We start from the raw sequence: 22,101 nt of genomic DNA, 5'->3' as shown, positions 1-22,101 counted from the left end.
AGGCTTTGAGGGCACTTCTTTTGCTCCTGATATAAAGCAGAACAACCTCAAGAATACTCCACTTACAGATTAAGGACAGCTATATCAATCTGGCTAATTGCACAGGGGGAAAAACACCTGCTAGGTCCTTTTCCTCTTGCTCATTATCTGTGATTCATTATGATGAAAGACTTAAGAGCTGCCCACTGCCACAGAGCTAAAAGCTAAGAGAACTAGCCCCAACAAGCTCAACAGGATGAGGAAACTGCAGCTAACATTCTGCCAACAATACTTTTCATATTGTCTATTGAAATGAACATAAGAAAGCATTTAAATACAGTTTTTCAAAGTAACAAGCTTGTAGGATATACAGTGCACAGACACAGGAAATACAAAGCAAGGTTTCTAATTTAACCCTACAAGTCAAGCTCTGTGCAGTATGAACATAAGAGAACCTGGAGAAAAAGATGGTGACAGTGCACTGCAGAAAAAGCACGTTGCACTATTATTAAGGAATGCTCTGCTGCTTGATTGGTGATGAACAAGCAACTGCCCTCAATGTCATGTGAAACTCTAATTTTAAGGAGCTAATGAACCAAAAGAGACGGTAATTCCACTGAGCAAAAAAAGAGGTTTGCAAAACCTGACCATGTGTGGAATCTTTTAAAATGTTTTAATCTTCTAGCCATTCACTGACAAAGGATGTGAGGCATGCCACTCAGTAATAGCACATAAAGCTTCCAAAAAAAAAGGCTGAAAAATTTACCTACAGATTTAAAAAGTGAATCATCTTCTAAAGTATTGTGAATGGATAAATTATACTAAGAATCAGCATAACGGTCCCACAATACTATATTATGTCTTGCTTAAAATATTTAAACTTAAATATTTGACTTTAAAAAAAGATGGGGAAAAAAATTCTTTTGCCGTTCTCCACTGAAAGAGAATAGCAGCAAGTGAGTATATGGGCCTGTTTTCTGTTCCTTTCAGATCATGTAGATGTGTCACAAATTCAACTTGCCTATCATATGTAAGCACTGTCTATCACAAGAATTACTATGAATTTGTCAGGTACCAAAAAACCTCTGATCTTTTCATTAAAAAAGAGGGCATTAATTTCAAATCAAAACATAGTGCAACCTATGAACCTAAGAAAACAACTCACAGAGTTATTTAATGTAAAACCCTACAACTCAACCAACCCTGAGAAAGTACGTGCCTACTGAAGAAAACAGTCATCATAATCAGAGTGATACGTTACTTATCACCTACTCAATCACATCACATTTTTTTACTACAGCCACATTCTTATTGGCCCAAGACAAGGTTAAGTGTATGACTCCACCTTACCTGCAACCCATCTTGATATTGAACAGCTGCCTGCATAGCTTCAACAAGCTTATCCACCCGTTCTTTCCATGTTTTGTTTAAGGCATCCCAAGCAGAATTCAGCTGCAAACAAACGCAATTTACTCAAAGGTCTATAAGAAATTCACTGCTTTATAATGTGCATTCATTAACTATTCACTGATCAATACCAATAAACTAAGCTTTTATAGCTTATATTGATTTCTTATCCACACCTGTGTTCTTCCTGTTGATGCAGTTGGCTTGCTTCAGAATACACAGGAAGTTTTGGATTAGGAAAGTTATAAACTTTAATACTCATTATTTAATATTTCTGTTAACATGGTGTTATAGCTAATGTGGGAAATACTGTTATTAAATCATTAGGAGATACATCATTATAAAATAGTTGTCTTAAAAGAAATGTATACCGCTGAACATTACAGAAATTAAAAGTACACTGTGGTCACTTAAACAGGATTGTCACAGTGAAGATGTCTCACATGGCATAAACCACATATATATGAAATTTATTCTAGTATTACTTAAAATGTAGCCATCTATTGTATTAATCAGCAAGTATTTTTACAAAAAGCTTTGTCTTTAATTAAATATTTAATCTGTAAATCAATAGAATAAAATTGTCTGTACATTCTAATTTAATCCCAGTCAAGATTACCCGAAAAGCAAACCATACTTTAACACAAAGGCTTCAGGAATACCATACTTTGGCTACAAAATTTTTATTTTACAAAATTTGTTGAGGGTGGGGCAGGATATACCAATTTCAGATGAACAAACATCAGATGAACAACAGATTGAAGCATCTGCATTTCCCATACCTCATCTATACTCTTGTTGACAATAGGTTTGTCTGGCTCTCCACAAGCAGCTCTAAGTTCAGAGCCAAGGCTCACAACTGCTTCTAGTTCTTCTTGAAGTCCATCTATTTCTTCTTTAGCAGCCTACAAGGAGGAAAAAACCCAAACTGCTAATACTAAATCTAATAACCTATGTACAGCTTGTTTTCAAGGTAAACATGGCATGATTTGACCTTTATTTCCTTTAAGGACACTTGGGTTAAGAACTGGATGCTTAAAAAATAAGCAACCATTTGCAGTGTCAGAGTTACATAAACTGACATCAGTCAAAATTACAATGGCCTCTGATTTCATTTTTGCATGAGAGGGAAAAAAAACCTTGTAAGTTTTAAATTAGGTTTCTTTAATCAGAGTGTTTTCTTTTTCAGAGGTTATCATTCAACCTTCAAATCTTTAACTATCAGCATAAATAATTACAGGCTTAGAGCATAATATACCTGTACACCTTTCATTTAGATATTACGTATTACTCAGGGAATCTAAAGTATGTATAACTTAAAAGTCTCAGTGACATACTTATTATATATATGTTTGTAAACAGATATGTAAATATAATGACAGACATGTTGCATGCCTGTTGCATGCTCATTGCAATTAAGCACTGATATATGCTATTTACCATAGGCTCTTGAGATACAATTAGAGTAAATTTCTAAAAAATTATCCCCCTAGGTCTCTAAAAAAACAATCTTATCATGTGGTAATTCTGTATTTTCTCTGCCTACTGTAAATAAACTGCTTCAAGTCATCAAAAGACCTTCTACTGACCTCAGCAGCTTCCTGCTGTTGCTTGACTACAGATGGGTCAACTCCAGGTCCTTCCAGTTCTCGAATGAAGTCCTGAGTATCTTTAATAGTAGCTACAAGAGCCATGTGATCACACCAGAACTTTTCAGCTAGTTCCATTACGTCCAACAATTTGGCTTCCCTTTCCTCAGTCAAGGTCTGGATGTCTTCCCAAATAAGGACCATTTGGTCCAGTTTCTCTTGAACAGCTAAACAACAAAGGAACTAGATTACTACCTTGGCAAACAATTCTCAGCCATAAATCTCTCTACAGTTCTACAGCAGAAACATATGTGTACATTTTAAAATTTAGACAGTAAAATTGTTTCTTTACAGGACTCTTTATTATGTTAAGTGGAAACAACCAACATGGCCATTAAAAATAAAACAAAGATTATATCCAGGATGAATTATTTTAAATGAATGCTTTACTTTTATAAAAATCTGCAGCAGCTTCTCCATGAGAACACAACCCCCAAATTAGTGGTCATCAGAAATAAATAGTTTTCTATGCTGCAGCTTGCTGCACTTCCACTACATGAAACTTTCTGCAATCTACTACCTTTAGCAGATATGTCCTTATCAGCTCCTTCTGAGCGAGCAATCATTTCCTCCCCTCTCTGTTTAAGTGTCTCATACACTGGCTGAAGTTTTTCCAGATCCACTGACACATTCTTATTTTCACTGATTTGCTCTTTTATCTTCTCAACCTCTGCTGAGATCGAAGGTGGTTGCCTCAGACGTTCAACTATGCGTTTCAGACTCTCAAGAGTTGGATCTATCTTGTCATGAAACTGGAAGAATGGTAAAGGACAGAAAGAAGTGGCAGAGAAATTAGAAAAAAATAGCTGAAAAAATGAAATCTGGCATCGCCTTGGAAAAAGGTACTTTAAAATTAACATATTTAGTATCACTATCCAACATATGTATGTGCAATTTGCAACAATGTCTTTGTGATACTTCCTCTCTTTTAATGTCTAAATTACAAAAATGGCCTTGCAAAATGGTACTTCCTCTAGATTAAAGACTTTTAATATGAAGCCCAAGTTCAGTCATGAGGCATTCCATCTGAAGATACCTGCATGTAGTCCTGTGTAATTCATACCGTAATTTGCACCTTATTTTGGAGAGCCATGTTTTTCTGGTGTCATTATTTTAAAAAGATATTTACCTCAATATTAAATACATACATTTTCCTACCAGGATTAACATAAGGCATATAACAACTGATTAAGATGCGATATGTCAGGTTAACCCAAACCAGTCTATGATTCACAAAGACATTTGTTATTACCCAGGTGATGCTTGTTAGTGCAGTAAAGGTATGTCACTTGCTGCAACTAAAAGCACACAACAGTGTGTATTATTTTCACCCTACTTTGACTGAGCCCAGATAGGTGCCCAGAAACTAAATTACAGCTATGTTTATATGGTTCATCCTTCGTTCATCAACGGGTCCAAGTTTACTCTATGCTTTTGGACCCACAGAGATTCCTAAAACTATCTCATCATCATGTCCCTTTCAAATTGCAGAAGTTAATAAATTGTGGGTACAATTAATGGTCCCCCAGGATCTACAAAAGCACTCTTGACTACACTTGGGCAAGGTGTTAGAAAGAGCACAGCAAAACAAGATTACCTAATGTAAAGAAGTAGTTACATCCTTTCTATACAAAGGTATATAGGCAATAAAAATGTAATTATATTTTCCCACCATGCAACCCACTTCAAATCAGAGACTGTGACTAATGTTATGGACTCAAGTGTTTTTGTTAGAAGCATGAATACCATAAAAAACAGCACAATGTGTTACGAAAGATAGGTAGCATTCCCACATTCAAGACTTCTGAAAAAAAATATTTGTCTACAGAAGTAAAAAAACCTGAAATTCAATTGGCAAAATTCACATGTAATTTTAGGGCATATATACTGTATTTTAAAATTATCAGTGCATTCAGTGTTTTAATGAATGAGAGAAGGTGTTTTAGAACTTAAAAGGAAGAAAATGCAAGTAATTACAACTTCTCATTCTGGCTCCATAGGTTATGTCCCGCCTTTGATACATAATGCAATTTAATATAATTTAAAACCTGAAGAGTTAAATAATTAACCTTCCTGGACTGTCTAGACAAACACTGACCTAGCCATCATGTACAGAGTCCTGATAATATATATTTATGTATCTTAATAACAAAAAAAGTAGATTATATAAAATTACATTCTGGGTGTTACAGTGTTTTGCTTTGTCATCTGCATATACATTTATGTATATAAAATGAACCTTAAAGGATTGCATATGTAATTATTTTCCCAACATCTTATTATATTCTAGCTGTTACCAAAGAATGCATTTTTATTCTTGCTTTCTGTACTTAACCAGTACAACGTGTTAATGTCTATCACATACAAAGCCAGGACTCAAATGCTAGATAAATATCTTGGTTTTCAAATGTGCAGATCCAAACATGGGGAGGACTAAGCATTTATGCTAAATACTGAATCTAACTAACGAGGCATCTTTCAGAGGTATGAATAAAGAAGGTGTTTAGGATGACTTAGTTATAATAAAACATTTATAAGCAGTTCAAAAGCAGGATGATACCCAAGTTCACTCTTTTCCTTAGCTTCTTAAACTCATTCTGCAGGGACTAGAAATATGACATTAAGTACAATGACCTATGACAAAGGTTATTTAGAATGATGAGAGCTTTACAGTCTATTTCTGTATTTAGTATGTTAGGCCCAAGAAGAATATAGTGTTTAATTTTCAGAAAACAAAGAAAAAGGGAAATTTCCTATAACAGTTGTTCAGAAGGAATTTTTTTTATTCAGGTTTTTGTATGGGCTCACATACATGGGTTTATCGAGTTTTTTTCTGAATTTGGGGCTAGGTAAAAAAATTTCAGTTTTAATTTAATGACAAAAAACTTAAGTCTCTAGAGTGTGATACCTAAAAATACTCCTATCAAGGTTCATTGCATAGGCTGATGAACCTAAGATATGCAGGTTCATGGATTTGATCCGAATTTTATGATGGCATTTTATGAGGTCTAACTTTTCTCGCAACACTTTTAATTAAGAGTTCAAGAATATGTTATGTTCTTGTAGATCTGCTGCAAAGATCAAATGCTATTATCTGTGCCAAACTATCCTCTAGTTCCCTTGTTAACACACTGTAACTAAAGCTGCCAAGTCTGAGATATAACTATACTCAAGTTTAGTGATCAACATTGTTATCCATATACAAGCAAATCATCAGTTAGTAAAGACCAGCAAGGGGAAATGAAATAACTTGAAAATAAAATCCCACACTTTTAGACCAAATGTTCTTTTTTTCTTCGCTTTGTAATTAAGAAGCAATAACATTCTTCAACTGTAACATAATCTTGAGTGATACTTGAAATTATAAGCCATTGAGAAACAGAAAAATGAATGCCCTAAGCAGTGATTTGACCATTCACGGGTGATTAGGTTGAAAAATACAGATAAAAGAGCAGTTTGATCTTGAGACATATATATATGTATATGTATTTGTAAGTGACAATGTCTGTGAATCCTTCCATTTGAATGAATCCCATTACATTTTAAACTTAAATTAATACCTGGGTACACTGAGAAATGGCTTCATCCAGTGCCAGTGCTCGCTTTTTGACATCTTCCTTAATTTTACTGTAAAGGGTGTCAGCTGCCACATATTTCTCTTGGATGGAAAAGCCTTCTCCTGGGCTCAGCTCCAGCAACTGAGGCCCAGTTTTGTTCATCTTATCTATATGAGGCTTGTGCTCAGCGATCAGCTCACGCAGTTGCTATAACAAACGAAACAACTTATCAGTTTCTTATGCTTGCACCACCACATTACAGCTGTCCACACTTCTAACACATCCAGCTGGCAAGAAATTCCAAACAAATACCCTTCATCCTAATGTAAAGCACAAATAATATCAAATGAAGTTAATGACTCCTCTGCCAGTGATAGCTCCCATTGCAACACAGAGCTATCCAGGCATGAAACATCACAATTAGAGACACACTGGGAAGGCTCATGTGATACTCTTGTAGGACATATGATTACAGGCAAAATATAAGATGCTAATTACAAATCCGATGCTGGCAACAGAAACTCCCCATCCTATTCAGTACCTATAATGACAGAAATGGTAACGATATTGCAGGCGTGCATAACACCACCACATATATATTTTTGTGTTGTCATCTGTCACTTGCCAGCAAGCCTTCCATTGAGGAGCATCAGAGAATGAGGCACCAGCATTGCAAGCATATTAACTCAAATTATCCTTGATTTAAGATGAGGAAACTACCACAAGAAGGAGTCAAGGCAATCAGTGAAAAGGACAAAAGGACAAGGAAGACTGATCAGTAGAGACCTATCAACATACTTTAAATGTTTCCCCTCTGGCCACAAGATTGCTCTGTCTTTAGAACAATTGACACAAACTCTGAGAAGTAATTAATAAGTAAATTAAATTTGATTTCAACTATCTACTCCCTATCACTATCCACTCACAAAGTAAGTCAAAACTGTTCAAAAGACTGTGCAGGCTTGTAAAAGTGAAAGGTCACAAGGTGTCTTCCAACTTGCCTAAGAATTTTGGTTCCCTTTAGTTGCATTCTGACAAATGGGAAAGTTTTGTTGTGGGAGCAGCCTGATCTAGTTTTGTTTGTTTTCTCAGCTCATTTCTCCCTTTTCAGAAAAATTCCACTGTCTTGTGAGGCACTGTCCCTCTTGGTGCTGTGAACTCCACGTCTCTATCCTGTAGCCCCTGTGGAGGACCATGAATCACGTACCCAGTTTCTCCCAGCTCAGAGTTTGTTTAAATTAATGAAGACGCAGAAAAGGACCTATATCAGTTTCTGTGTAAATAAATCCTCTTCTCTTCAACCAAGGCCCTTTCCTTAAAAAGAAATCCTGATACTGGCTTGCTTACTTGCTCCTCCCCAGAAGAGGAGTTGAGAAGACTGAAAAGACAGTGACCATGACTCTCCACAGTCTCCTGATGACAAAACAGCAATGAAAATACAAAAAAACCCTTTCCTCTAGCTACTTACTGAGAAGGTAACTCTATTTGTATACCTTGCAACAGCAAAATTAATTTTGATTACAAGTGAAAGAGGAAAAGGCAAAACAAAGCACAGTTTGAAGCTTTCAGAAAATAAGTGTGCTTTAGTTTTGTGCACAGAGATTATTTGACACAGGGCCACCAGAGTGCACATTTATGAGTCCAAATCTTATGCTAGTACTCTGCTCACAACTCTGTTCAAGCCAAACTGACTGCATGTTACTCACACAGAATTAACTCTATGAATTTGATGACTTGAAACAAAGATAGTAATAAGTAAATGTATCAGCACAGAAATGTAAGTGAATATAGAAAACTGTTCTCAATTCACATTCAGAACCCTCTTTTTTAAATACTTTTGGTAATAGAACAATAAATTATTTGCTCTTCTCTGTGATTTACTATTGGGTAAACATTTCCAGTAAATGAGTATTTCAGATCAGATTGCGTGTTAAAATTGCCTGACATTAATCTTCTACTTAACTAACAAATCTCAGCTAATGGCATAGCCCAGGGAAAATGCAAAAATAGAAGCTCATCTGAAGGGCCTGTCATGCAAGCAGAATGATTAAAGTAGATGGGAAACAATCATGTAAGTAAAGCAAGCATGATTTGGTTTATGGTGACTAATCCAAGATGGCTTGTAAAGCTCATGTTATATAGCTAGACTTCATAGGCCACATTTCCTCGTTGTGGACACAGGAGGAAGACAAATGAGTGAACCCAGTGTTTATCAGTGCATAAGAGAGGCACATCTTCATTAACTGGTCTCAGGTTAAACAAGACTTTGAAGCTAGAGTTCACCCTGTCTATCTTGAGTCACTTCATTGAGGCAGCTAAAATAAAAAGAACTAGTTACTCTGTGCTCAGCAGGGAGAGTCGGGTATCTCCAGTAGCCATATGGGCTTTGCATGTGCCAAAACATGCAGTTTTTTAACCTCAGTGACATATATCTGAGTCCACGTGATACTGCTAGACCCAGTTGAAATGTACTGATCTTTATCCCAGTTGGTTTTTCCTCCATGTAGGAAAGCCCATATGGTGGCCAGTCTACAACAGTGTTGCCTCTATTTTGTGATGGTATGGTAAACAATTATTTCTTTCAATTATTACATAAACAAACATGCTTGACATGAGAAATGATTACAGGATTGGCTGGGACCCAAGCAATCAATTCTTGGCCCTCTAATTGTTCATTTTCCTGGCTCAGCTAACTTTAGTTACAATGATACCAACAAAACAAAAAACTTTTTTTTTTTTTTTTCATGTACACAACATCAATACATGTGTATATTTGTAAACAAACTGTACACAAAGGCATTTAATTTTCAGCATGCTGACAGAAGGCACTCCAGTTCTTAAGACAGTTGTATTTTACCTTCTTTTGTTTTTTGCTACAACACCCCATGTCTGTTTGGTTTGTTCTTCCAATGCTGGAATTAACGTGTAGTTTTAAATAAACTTCTTAACTATTAACATTTGTACATTGAGCTCTCTCTCACTAAATTTTTCCATTTTTCTCCTCTTTTATACCTTGTTTGCTGCTTTCTCCAGGGAATCTTGTTTGCATGCACAGTTTGAGAAACAGTACAGGCATGATTGAAAAGTTATTTCTTTGGTATTAGTATTTTAAATAATTCTTTTTTCCACAGAAGTATAACTGTCTGGAGTTTTAGCACTTAACAGAGTATGGCACAGGTCTAAGCAGAACGCTGCTTTGGCTTTTGACGCTGTTTTTCAAAACTGGCAAAATGCTTACCCTGTGCTCTTCCTGTTGTTGCTTTAAAGTTTCATATTCAAGGGCTGGTGCAGGAAGCTGAGAGATGATCATTTCTGTTTCAGTTAACCAGGGCCAAAGTTCTTCATAAGTCTCCCAGAACTGGTTAACCAGGGACTGAGCCCGTTCCAGTTGGAGGTTTCTCTCAGAATTCATTTGACAGACTGCATCATATTTCTTTATGAGGCTTTCCATTTTTTTCTGTAAAATAGTAATGAAAAATAGCAATGGATTTTTCCAGGTGTTTCAACATATCTATTACCTTCATTTCTAAACAATCCTTGATAATTAAAGCACCAAACCACAATGAACCACATTTTAATTTTGATAATGTTGCTACAATACCAGTCTACAAGGTAGGCAAAACTAATATTGCAGAATATAAAAATTTGGGAGAATTTAATGCTCTTGATATTTACAAATAACACTTTATCCATAGGGCTTCTGGTCAAGATGCAAACAATCTGATTGCAGACCTTAGCCCTGCTTCCTTACTGGAGATTCTTATCTTCAGTGAGACTTGGCAGAAGCTACATTTTACACAGCATTGCTGAAACAAAGCATCATGAACAACAAACAAAAATCTGAGGTTTTTTAAAATCCGGCCAGAGAAGGGGGTATCCTGTTGTCTAAGATTACAAACTTGCAGCAGAAACCACAAAACATTACTTTCCAGGTTAGCATGCATGAATTAATGAGGGTGTGTTAACATTAATAGTATGATAGAACTGCAAGGTTTAAACATTACATCTACTGTATTTGAGCATGTGATAATAAAAGAAAGATTCAACTAGCTATATATTTTTCCTGTGGAGGGCTGCCCATGTGGTCATTTTTATGAAGTATTATATGTGACAATGCACATAAACTCTAGCCCTGGAAAAACTAGACATATAAGCAAGCCACTGAATGTGAAGGAAAGAATATTTTCTTTTTTGGCAGAACAAGCTATCCTTTCATTTGTTACGTCTTGCATGTAAATTAAGTACAGAGATGCTATCCAAAGGACAAAACATTGCCTAACTCACAGATATACAGTATTTTTTATAAATACAAATATTTAATAGAGAATCACATAAACCTGCTCCCTTATGACTACGATTTCATAGGCAGAACACCACAACTATTTTAAATTCACTTAAGAGCAAATCAAATTTATTGAGAGATTCTGCAGCAGAGCACTCTTACTGATGTATTGCTGTTCAAGAAGGGTGGTCATTGGAAGGTCTAAATTTACACAACCTATTCAGACCAACCATAATTTAACAAATAAAACCCAACCCCATAACAAAACCACTCTTGTATGCCAACACAAAAAAAATCTGTCTGTATATATATATGTATAGAGCCCAAATATCAGGCACTATGTGTGTGTGTGTAAAAAGCAGAGGCCTTTCACAGCCTGTGTTAGTCAACAGGGTGGAATGATCTTAGCCAAGTAAAGTCTACGCTGAAATCAGCAGAAATGAAGCTAAAGATTCACACTGAGGTGCACAACCACTGAATCTGGCACAGAAATACACACACACACAGAGCATCACTGACCCAAGAGAACTGGAGAAGATGAACAGCCAGATTTCACACACACCATCCCAGATGACTAATGCATATTCAGTCAATCATCCATTGGCTAAAATACTACTTACCACAGATGATAAATGGCACTGCAAATTAGTGTCAGGTTATGAAGCAAGTACACAGTGTTTGCTCTTTGAACCTCTTGAAGGAAGGAGAGCAATACACAACAGCATTTCTTCTAGCAGTACAATCCTCAGACAACAAGTGGCTGCAATTAATGCTTTTTTACTGGTATTTCAAAAAAGACACTATACGAATCCTTCATCGTATACATTGTCTGCCTATCTACTGGTGCAGTTGCAATTTAAGGAACTTTACCTTCATAGTCTGTTTCTCCTCTTCAGTGCACGTATTCATAATCTTAGCCCCAGATTTAACAAGTTCATCTATTGTATCTTTATGCCTCAAAATCTCCATGGTAAAAGCCTTGAAACAAAATAAAAACTGGTCAGAAGAAAAGCAAAACAAAAACAAACAAGAAAAATCGGCCAAAAAAGAGTTGAGCAAACATGGAGCAAAAACTATTTTTGAAGTGCATTTTGATGGACTTGAAATTAAATCATGCCAGTACATTTTCTGGATGGAGAGTGTGCCAGCCAATAATTAACATGACAGTTGGAAAAGCATTTCTTTTACCTTTTGAACTTGTAGCTGAGCCATGGTCTGGTCTTGCTCAAGCCTAATGTCACCCAGTGACATCAGTTTCTTTTCTGTTTCTGCAATCCAGGCAAACTCAGCATCAGCTGCTTGATCAAACTAAATGAGGGAGACAAGAATTCGTTCAGCATTTCTATAGACATGATTAGAATGACTGTTCCAAAAGTTTTAAAGAAGATTAAAAACATATTTTTGAACTGTTAGAAAGATAGCAGCTCACTTTCCATGAGGTTTTTATATAAATGAAATACAAAGTCCAAAATCATTCTGAGGGATTGTAATGCAAGCAGCTTAATTCATAAGCATGACAAAGCAACAGAAGCAAATGCATTTTTCCATACAGCTCTCTAGCAGACATAAAAAATAAAAAGGGTCATAATTCCAGAATTTTAACTAGACTTTTTATTTTATTCTATATTCATGTGTCTTTTCCCCTCTATGTTTGTTATTACTGCTAGTGTTCCAATTATCATAAGAAATAGCTATTTGATGTTATCCTTTTAATCTTAAGAGCTGCTTTGGTACTTAATGATAAAGGCAAAACAATCACAACCCAACTGAATCAGTGGAAAAATTTCACGAATTCAGACAAGACAGGAATTCATCCCCAAACTAGACTTTGGATTAAATGTGAAAATTGGGGCATTTGGATGCAGCTGCTCCTTCTCCAGGAAGATCAACTTTTGACTACCATTAGTCAACACTAAAATGTTTCAGAAATTACCTCAAAGCACCAAAGTAATGAGAGGACTTAAAGGACCTGTTTCTTACTAATTTGCAAAGGAAAGCATGAGATCCTCAAGTGTGTAGGGATAGAATTCTTCTGAAAAGACCAAATTTTAAAAAAATAATACATTTTCTCTTCAGTTCAAGCTTATAGGCACTTATCCTAGCACACATACATGTTGCAGTACTCAACAGCAGCAGTGTTGAGTGACCCATAAAAAAAAATTACTTGGGATGATCAGATAGACAAAACACTCATTGTAGGAACATACTCATTTATTTATTTTAAACTCTGTCCACCCCCCCGCAATTAGTTGAATAATAATATGGCTCTGAATTTCTGTGAAAATCTACCAGGACATGTCAGGTGAGAACCTGCTACTTGTGTTCTAGATTACCACACTTTCCTCAGAAGTCTCTTTTCTGACCACTCTCAGCCCCTCTCTTCCTTGAAATCTGATGCTCTGTGTCTTTGTGGCTGTATACCACAACAGCCCTGCTCCTGTAAAGTAGCTGGAGTTCACTTTAGCCACTAAATGTCTTGTCTTAGTAGTTAGTTATGAGTCATACAAAAAACAAAAGAAGTTTTGAGATTTCATTCTTTATGAGCATATTTTTTTCAGCATTTATAACCCATTTATTACATAAAAGAGAGTGCAAGCATTCTTTTTCACTATATGTCATTTCTAATTTAAAGTAACAGAAAGTAAGGGTTGTCCTAAATATTGTGACTTCCTAATAGAAAGGTATGTTCTGAAACAGTCAGTACTGTAAACATTAGCATGAAGCACATTTACTACTGGTAGTTAAGTCCTGGCTTTAGAAACTGAAGTTCTCAACCAAGATCTTCAGTAGCCTATCTATTTAGAATCCAGATGAAGAAAATGGAAGAAGGTGATTTCAAGTGTGTTAAATGCACAAATTAATTGCAATTCAGCTTCCAGATAGCAAATATCCATGGATATGGAAATAATATTGAGCAAATATTTAATGCAAATAACAAAATCCAGGCATGGCAATAAACTTCTGTCACACAGCACTGAGGAAGGACAGAACTCTCAGGTCCATTTGCTGAGGTTATAGGATTTCCAATTTGTGATGTTCAAATACAACATTAGGGAATAAAAAGTACTTCCTGCATTCAGTTTGAAGTGTTTTCTTCCCACTGTACAAGGCAGTTATTTATGAGCCTTGAACTTCACTTGAGTCACTACATATTTCATCCCTATCCAGTTCAACCATTGTGGTACTTCTTCTAACCAGGGATGGCTGAATTCTCAATATGATGACACTCTGATCTGCTCAATGCTTTCTAAAGCAGTTTCTATGGCTGGTTCAGAGTGAAGAACAAGCAACCTGAAAGTAGAGCATGATCTCCTGTTTCTACATTAGCACTCCTTCACTAGGGTGAGACCTCTTCAAAAGTATTTTTTATTTTTCATGTCTCTCTCTAAGCTACATGTAAACTATCTTATCCTTCACTGGAAGCATGTTAAGCCACTTGATATTCATCACAGAATATAGGAGTATATTGTGGTGATGTGAGATGGACTGAAGTGAAGGCCAGGGGTATGTGGTACTAGGGTGTAACATGCTGCTGAACTTGTGCTAGGGGATGCACCCTACTCACAAAATTCAGAAAAGATGAAGGAGAGCCAACTTATACTCTTCTATCACACTCTCTCATTCATTAAAGAAAAAAGGAAAAAAAAATTAATCACCCTTTATTTTTAACCTCAGATACGGAGATCTGAGTTATTGCCAGCATCCTGTTACAACTGTTTGTGGAAGGTATTAGAGAGACAGAAAACTCCACCACTATTTTTATGCCTAAACTGTAAGCAGACACTGGAAAATTGTGTTTTCACAGTGCATTTATAAGCAAGCTTAAATATAGGACTATTTAGTAACAAAAGTAGAGTGCTATTTCTCAAAATTTACCTATAGAAACCTCCACATTTTAGGTAACTCAATTTTTAAGCCCCAAGAAGAAAATCATTGTGGATATGACTAAAACTAATTGCTACTTAAATCCTCCACTACAGCTTGAACAAGATGATCCAGCTTTTAATTGTAGAAGGTATAGAGAAGCTAGACAATCAGCTGATGCTAAAAGGTGTGGCAAGCTTAGTGATGGCAGTGTTGTGTTAAGTAGAGTTGGTTGGGGACCTGGATCATATTTTACTTAAAGCATGATCTACAGAAGACATGAGCCACTCAGTTCTTACTGAAGCAAATTCCTACTTAGGGAGCCACAGAATAGTTTCAGCTACAAGACTGATGTTTTTGTCAATTAATGGCAGACAACTACAGCAGTGTACAAATTAGTTGAGTTCTGGCTTTCATATCTTAACAGCCCCATTTCATTCAAACAGTCCTTTCGCTGCTCAAGCATAGAAAATTTCTGGCAACATTATTAAAGGACATCTTTTGTTCAGTTGCTTATTGCCCAAGAAGACCTGTTTACTTCACAAAGAACAGTTTTTAGTACCTGTTGGGATCTCAGGATGGCAGCATCTATCTCATCCACCTTCTGAGAAATCGTGTCATTCACTAATCTGTAACGTTCGTTGTCCTCTGTTATCATCTTGTCGAGCCCCTCTCTGGCCCTCCATGGCACCAGCTCCAGGAAAGCACTGCCAACTTCATTCAGAGTGTCCAGTAAGCCTTTGTTGTTCTTTGCTTCTTTTTTCAACTCCTGAAAAAAGGACATTTAAAGTAAACATGCCTGCATATGAGCTGAACACCCATACCTTGCGTTGGTTTTTTGGTTTTGACTGCTCCATGAGTTGAAAACTGAAATGTTTTCCATGCAAACCAAAGGGGTAAATCAGTACACTTATTTTCAGTTGAATTAGCTTTTTGATACTGTAAGCTGTTTGACAGAAAAGCAGGTGATTCTTGAAAGTAATTTTCTACAGAATGTATCTTAAATCTACTTCTTCAGTCAATATGAAAGTTTCAAAGTATGTGTAGTTTTTTAAGAGTTGTTACCACTCAGTGAAGCAGCCAAAGGAAAAAAACTAACAGGCAATCTTTGCAACCTGCAACTCCGTAACGAACTAAAACACCAGCAAGCAAAATCAGACATGTAAGAAAACAAAATACAGTGAATTGAAGTGACTTCTTAGATGAGCAATTACTGGATTAAGTTCCAATTAAAACATCATACAGCGCTTCAGGAATGACTTTTTACCTGTGCAGAAATCCCCATTTACAAGAAATAAAATGGAAAGAGAATTTTTTTTTTTTGCTTCTCCTCTTCAACATTTCCACCCTCTTTGGGTTATACTACCATTTTTCTTTTGAAATAAATATTGTTAAACAAGATTTATGTATTTGAAATGCTGATGCTCTTTTATACTTCACAGGCTTTTATGCACAAAACAACTCAAGAAGCAAAATAACTTACTCTAACAACTGGGAAGTTTCCCCAGGATTAGGTAGCTACTTGAATAAGAGGTGAATGTTGTGCTGCTATTATGTTAAAAATAAGCCTCAGCCCAATTTCATAAGGGACTCTAACAGATGACACGGGAAAATGAATTTGTTTCTTAACCACTGTTACATTTAGTCAAATGATCTGATGCCAGAATCAATTATTCAATAAATTACTTTGTGCCAAACATAACCATGCAAAACCTAGCAAAATCATACAGCAATAAATAATTCACAGGTTCTAAAACCTACTTTTTGTCTTTCTTGTACTTGGTTTAATTCTTCACCCTTTGGTATTTGATTTTCATAAGAGAGTAACTCTATCTCCACTTCGTCGAGCCATTTGCAGAGATTCTCATGAGCTGAGTGCAGCTGCCCTGCAAGCTGCAGAGCCTGCTCTAAGGTCTTGGACACATCAGAACTCAGTTTCGTAATGTCTTTGTACCTTGCTTTAATGCCTTCCAGTTTATCTTGAATTATTACAACTTCATCACCTAAAATATCAGAAGGAAATTATTTCCTGTGATCATAAATATTTAAAAGCCAAAAAAACCCCACCAAACTCCAAATCCCAAACCAGACCTGTTACAGCAAACTAAATATTTAATGTATAAAATAGATCAACCAATATGACAAGGTCAGTCCTTAACTGTTGTAAATTACTCTATCATTGAAGTCCACACAGCTACTAAGTTTACCTCAGCTCAGGATCTGTCCTGTCTTTTTTCTGCTTTACTGAACTATTAGAAAGTAAGGAATTTGATCCAATATTTAACACAAATGTCCTTTAAAAAATCCATCCTTTAATTCACTACACTTACAAAGGAAAAAAAAAAAAGATTTTAAAAGGGTTATTGAGAATCTGAAGGAAAAAACCAACAAAATACTAATTAGGTTTTCAGTTACAGAAATATTTGATGTCACTGTATGCCCATTATTATCCATTTAAAACACAACTCAAAAAACTAAACTGAAAACACTCCCCTGAAAATTATTAGTATATATTCAGATTTCATTAGAGACTTATGCATAATGTCTACTTTTGGAACAGAAAAGGATGCTTCCCCCCACCCCCAGCCATATGTGTGTCTTAAAGAGTTCAAGAACTTTAGGAGTACTGGAAAATCCGCAGATGTTGATTTACAGAACAGACATGTTGTGAACAACTGGAATGCAACTCTTCCCACAGCATTAGCTCCAATGGATGAAGCTTTCCTCTTGCAGTAAAAGGTAGTCTAATATCTCGTTCATCTGTGGATGCCTGCAGGGAATTGACTGCATCCACTGCCAAGCAGCCTTCCATTATGAGTAATGTCCATAATCTGCTATTAGGAATGGAATGCAGGTTCACTAAAATAATTTTCCACTAAAAATAATACAGGACCAAACTCTCTACACAAAAAAAATAATAACTGTTTAAACCAGCAAATACAAACTAATATTTACAAGTTCCTCTTTAATTTTCCCATAAGCACTTACAAGAAAAAAAGCCTGATGAATCATAGTTTCATGTGAGTTCTCACCTGTTGTTTGCTTGAGAAGCTCTAAGCCATTTTGAATAGCCATATCAACATTTTGTTTTCTAAGAAGAATCTCTTCCTGAAGATCCTAACAGAAAAGGTCATCTGTGTTAGCCCACGTTTAACAAATAATGTAATTTTATTTGGAATAAGTATATTGGCATTTTAAGCAAAATATATTAATGAAAAACAAATGAAGTATGGAAATATAAATCAAATTTTAAAATGAAATAAATAATAAATGAACAGAAATCAAAATACCAGTAGTTCAGAGTGCTGTTTCTCAAGCAATTCTGTGTCCCAGTCTTGGACTGATAATCTGTTCAGTTTATCATGGATTTCATTCAGCCAGTTCATCAATTCAACTTCGTCCTCCCCAAAAATCTGAGCATTGCTGTAAGCTTGCTGGAGCAGTTCAGATCTGCTGTTGCTCTTCTCTTGAATCTCAATGTATCGGGCCTGAGAAGAATCTAGTTTTTCCTGCACCATATCTTTATCTTCCCTGGAGCTCATAGTCTTTAGAGACTGACCAGTGCTAATGGCCAGATGTAAACTCTTACTGTGAGCTAGGACATCATCTTCTAGGGCCTATATTTTTTTAAATAATGAAGAATAATGGAAAAGAAAATCAGAAAAACATAAAAGAAATGTAAATGGAACTCAATAAAAAATGAATGAAAAAAGAACTTACTGCCAACGTAAATATATAAAACTCAAATTACAGGAAAGAAATGCAGTATGGTAGAACATAGGTACACCGCAACAGCTTTGCCAGTTGTGCTGTACTTTACAGAAGCATCTGAAAAGAATGAGACAAGCAAGTGTGTGGTTTGTATCTTACTTTATGCTGACAAATTTGCTGTTGCAGTTTGGAGGCCTGAGTTCCAATGGGCTCTGCATTTGCTAGCCTCTTCTCTGTGGCTGTCAGCCACTCCACCAGTGGCTCCAGAGCTTCATGGAACTGCTGTGCTACCACCGAGATGCCTTCCAGCTGACGGTTCCTACCAACATGCCAAGAGAAAGGTTACTTTTCATAATGAAGTGTGAAATAGTTTAAAAAATAAAAGCCCTATGAATACTTCGCAAAAAAAGGGAAATAATTTTTATTGTAGGAACAAGTAACCAAATAAAAAAAGAAATATATACACTATACTCAGTGAAAAAACAAGATAATGTAGAAGTATTTTTACTTCAAAGCAAAAAGCCCCAACTTTCAAAGTGGTTTGAAACTCTTCTAGCTAAAACAAGAAGGTTTCACAAATAAAAGGAGTATCAATTTGTTCATATGCTTTTTGCTAAAAACAAATGAGCGCTCAATTCAGCAAGACATGGCTTTATACTTAATTAGGATAGTTCTCAAGTTTCTACCTTTCTTTAAGGATTAAGTTGCACTCCCTCAACTATTATACAATTTTTAAAGGTAGGCAAAAGGTTTACTGAACCAGAACATACTGTCGTGCTTCCTCAATATTGTAAGGTGTCTTTAAACATTTGTTCAATTATGTGAACAAAACTATTTGGCTCTACTTTTGCATCTCTTGCTCTGGGTAAAAGTTCAATGAACCCTGAAATATTTGTTTCAGATTATTAGATTTCAGAGAAGGTTTTTGATTACAGGAATTGTCTTCTCAACAACCACCACTGAACAGCTTTCATGCAAGCAGACTTCAAGTGAGATCTGGCTTATGTGAAAAACATCACAATATTTTCTTACAAATGGGGACCTCACAACTAATAAAAACTATTGTTATATATGCTTCCTAAGACTTATAAAAAAGTAAACTTGACACACTCAGCCTCAGAACACTCTGTGAAGTACTCTACGTTGGTTTCAAAATAATCCTCCAATCTCCTCTGCATTGCTACAGACTGGCCAAAGAAATATGGAGATGAGCTTGTGGCTAATGCATGGTTTGGAAAAAATTGCACCTTGATTTTTAATTAAATAGCACCAGACTGGGAGAACAGTATTAAATTAAACATGACATTAACATTCACCCCAGCTAATGAGTCATATTCCTTCAATAATAAAAGGAAAAAGAAGGAAACAATCATCTATTAGTGGTTACTCTACTAATTAAATAATCAAATTATTAGTATGAGACAATGAAAGAAGTTCAGAGTAAAGGAACTGAAGAAAGACTACCAAATGGAGTAGGAGAAAACAGGTGAATTCAGTGCTACTCTGAGTGCCAAAATCCAAACACATCCATTTGTTCTTCGCTGTAAAGCTTCACTGCTCACTGAAATTCCATTTCTTCAACATTCCACGTTCTTTCTTGTTCTTAATTACATTGCTTTTTCAGACCACTTCTTATGCATGCTCCTCTTCTTTCTACTCTGAACAAGCCTGTCCTTTTTCTAATCCCCACCCAAAAAACACGTCCAACAACACTTTCAACACAGATTTCTTCAAAGACACTTTGCAGTTCATAACTTTGCAGGTATTTTATACATCAACAACACCTCATAAATCTACATGCGTGCATACATAGACACTGTGTGTATGTGTTTTTTGGATTTTTTTTTTAATTGGAACTTGAATTGAACTGCAATGCCTTTAAAAGATAGTGTTACAATGTTTTCTGCATTGCTAGAATATATCTACATATTCTGATCATCCTTTTTCTGAGAACTATCATCTTCCATAGGTACACCAGCAACCAACAGTATGAGGATCTCCAAGTTGTAGAAACTAGTTATATGAATGACACCAAACAGAAAAAGGGGAGAGCTGAGTGCCCCCTCCTTGTAGCATCTTGGGATGAATTTTATTTCCAGAGATTTTGGTCTGTTCAAGTCCCTTCTCTCCATATTTCTTTCAGAGTACCAACATCAAGCCACAATAATGTAATGTAATGTAAGTGCTAGTAAGATTTCACACTAGAGCTCCAGACGCTGCTTCTGATCATCTATCAAATTCTATGTCTACATTTTCATTTTTCAAATCTATGAAAGAATTTCAAATACCTTGTTTCAGCTTTACTGAGCAATGCATCCCATCGACTATCCAGGAAACTCAGCTGTTTCAAGATTTTCACTCTATCAGCAGGCTCTGCTGACTCTGCTATTTTCTCCCCTTCACGCTTGATTGCCTCAACAGTAGGCTTCCTGTCATCCAGCAACCTCTGAAGAAGCTACAGAAAGGCAAACAGGCACCAGGTCATTGAGAAACATTGTAATAACACAAGTTTAAAACCAGAAAAAGTTAAGGATTCTTGAAAACCTGTTAAAGCAAACAAAGTTTTCCTCATATTGTGAATAAAAGAGAGACACATGCCACAGAGCACCCCCACCCTTGTGCTGCCAACCCATGCTCATTTTCGTTTAATTGCTTTGCTATGAATAGCAGAGTTTCACCAAGCCCTAACAGCCTCTGGTTTCTGTGGGGTAAAGATGTGTTGCAGCCCAAAGAGAGAAGATACAGAGGAAAAAGTTATGTTTAATACCATTGAGGGAAACTATACATATGCTCTAAACCTATTTAGAGCTCTAAAGCTATTTAGAGCATATGATATATTTTACAGGAATATTTTTGAGAAAGCTGCCTGCCCTTCTAAAATTGGCAACACAAAGATAATTCTGATATATAGAGAGATAGGAAAATAGGTATAAATACCTACTGTATAATCAACTCATCACTTGGCAGAGATACAATAGAGTTCATTGATCTAGTCCAATAAATTAATTTATTTGTGAAAAATAAAACACACCTCTGTCTCAAAAAACTCCTTTCCTCTGTTCTCTAGTGACCTTTGGTAACATTAACATTTTGGCTCCACAGATATCCCAACATGACAACATGTACTGACTGGGAATTTATATTGAATCTCTAGGTGACAGTGGGCCACACCGTCCAACTGCATGGACTGCATGGTTCATGAGCCACACTATGGTTCTTGTTCCTACTAACCATTATGAAAATTTGCAGAAGTTGACAATACTGATAGTGCTTCTACATTAGCACAGGCCATTTCCCAACAGCCAAATATTTCCCAAGAGCCAAATATTTAAGTCTGCATAAGTAATCTCCTATATATACCTTGGTATCATTACCATGAAAATTTAATAGGTTTTATTTCATACTTTCCAAATGGGCTAACATTGGATTTTATACTTTCTCTTTTTCCAGTGGACCTTTAACAATCCTTTCCAAATACAGGTAATAATTTAACCAGAGCTCAGACTGCACAGTGTCACTCCTTGTCTCATGTCCCAGAAGATGAGCACTTCTCCCCACCCTGAACAAATTTTTGAGTATCAAACAAATGGCTGCTTTAAACACCTCAGCACACTTCAATCTAATAACACACTTGATCTAATTTTATGCTTTT

The 22,101-nt window shown here is 36.0% G+C and overlaps 1 protein-coding gene across 34 annotated transcripts in view; it reads right to left on the bottom strand.

The window, feature by feature from the left end:
• DST (dystonin) overlaps window positions 1–22,101 on the bottom strand; it is a 288,534-nt gene that overhangs the window by 42,174 nt on the left and 224,259 nt on the right. For 28 of the 34 annotated variants that reach the window (XM_071741656.1, XM_071741664.1, XM_071741658.1 and 25 more), the window contains 14 exons: window positions 20,738–20,904; window positions 18,609–18,768; window positions 18,029–18,355; window positions 17,771–17,855; window positions 16,500–16,741; window positions 15,301–15,507; window positions 12,063–12,182; window positions 11,745–11,852; window positions 9,831–10,049; window positions 6,596–6,799; window positions 3,556–3,787; window positions 2,976–3,202; window positions 2,169–2,291; window positions 1,330–1,431 (listed from right to left, as the gene is read on the bottom strand). In XM_071741656.1, the coding sequence (XP_071597757.1) occupies window positions 1,330–1,431; window positions 2,169–2,291; window positions 2,976–3,202; window positions 3,556–3,787; window positions 6,596–6,799; window positions 9,831–10,049; window positions 11,745–11,852; window positions 12,063–12,182; window positions 15,301–15,507; window positions 16,500–16,741; window positions 17,771–17,855; window positions 18,029–18,355; window positions 18,609–18,768; window positions 20,738–20,904 (2,523 nt within the window). The remainder of the gene's footprint in view (window positions 1–1,329; window positions 1,432–2,168; window positions 2,292–2,975; window positions 3,203–3,555; window positions 3,788–6,595; window positions 6,800–9,830; window positions 10,050–11,744; window positions 11,853–12,062; window positions 12,183–15,300; window positions 15,508–16,499; window positions 16,742–17,770; window positions 17,856–18,028; window positions 18,356–18,608; window positions 18,769–20,737; window positions 20,905–22,101) is intronic. The other 6 variants (XM_071741671.1, XM_071741674.1, XM_071741675.1 and 3 more) reach the window with 1 other exon arrangement.

The sequence above is a fragment of the Heliangelus exortis genome, chromosome 3 (assembly GCF_036169615.1).
Source record: "Heliangelus exortis chromosome 3, bHelExo1.hap1, whole genome shotgun sequence".
NCBI classification, from domain to species: Eukaryota; Metazoa; Chordata; class Aves; order Apodiformes; family Trochilidae; genus Heliangelus; species Heliangelus exortis.
The sequence above is the reverse complement of the archived record's forward strand: the minus strand, read 5'-3'. Positions and strand labels throughout refer to the sequence as shown.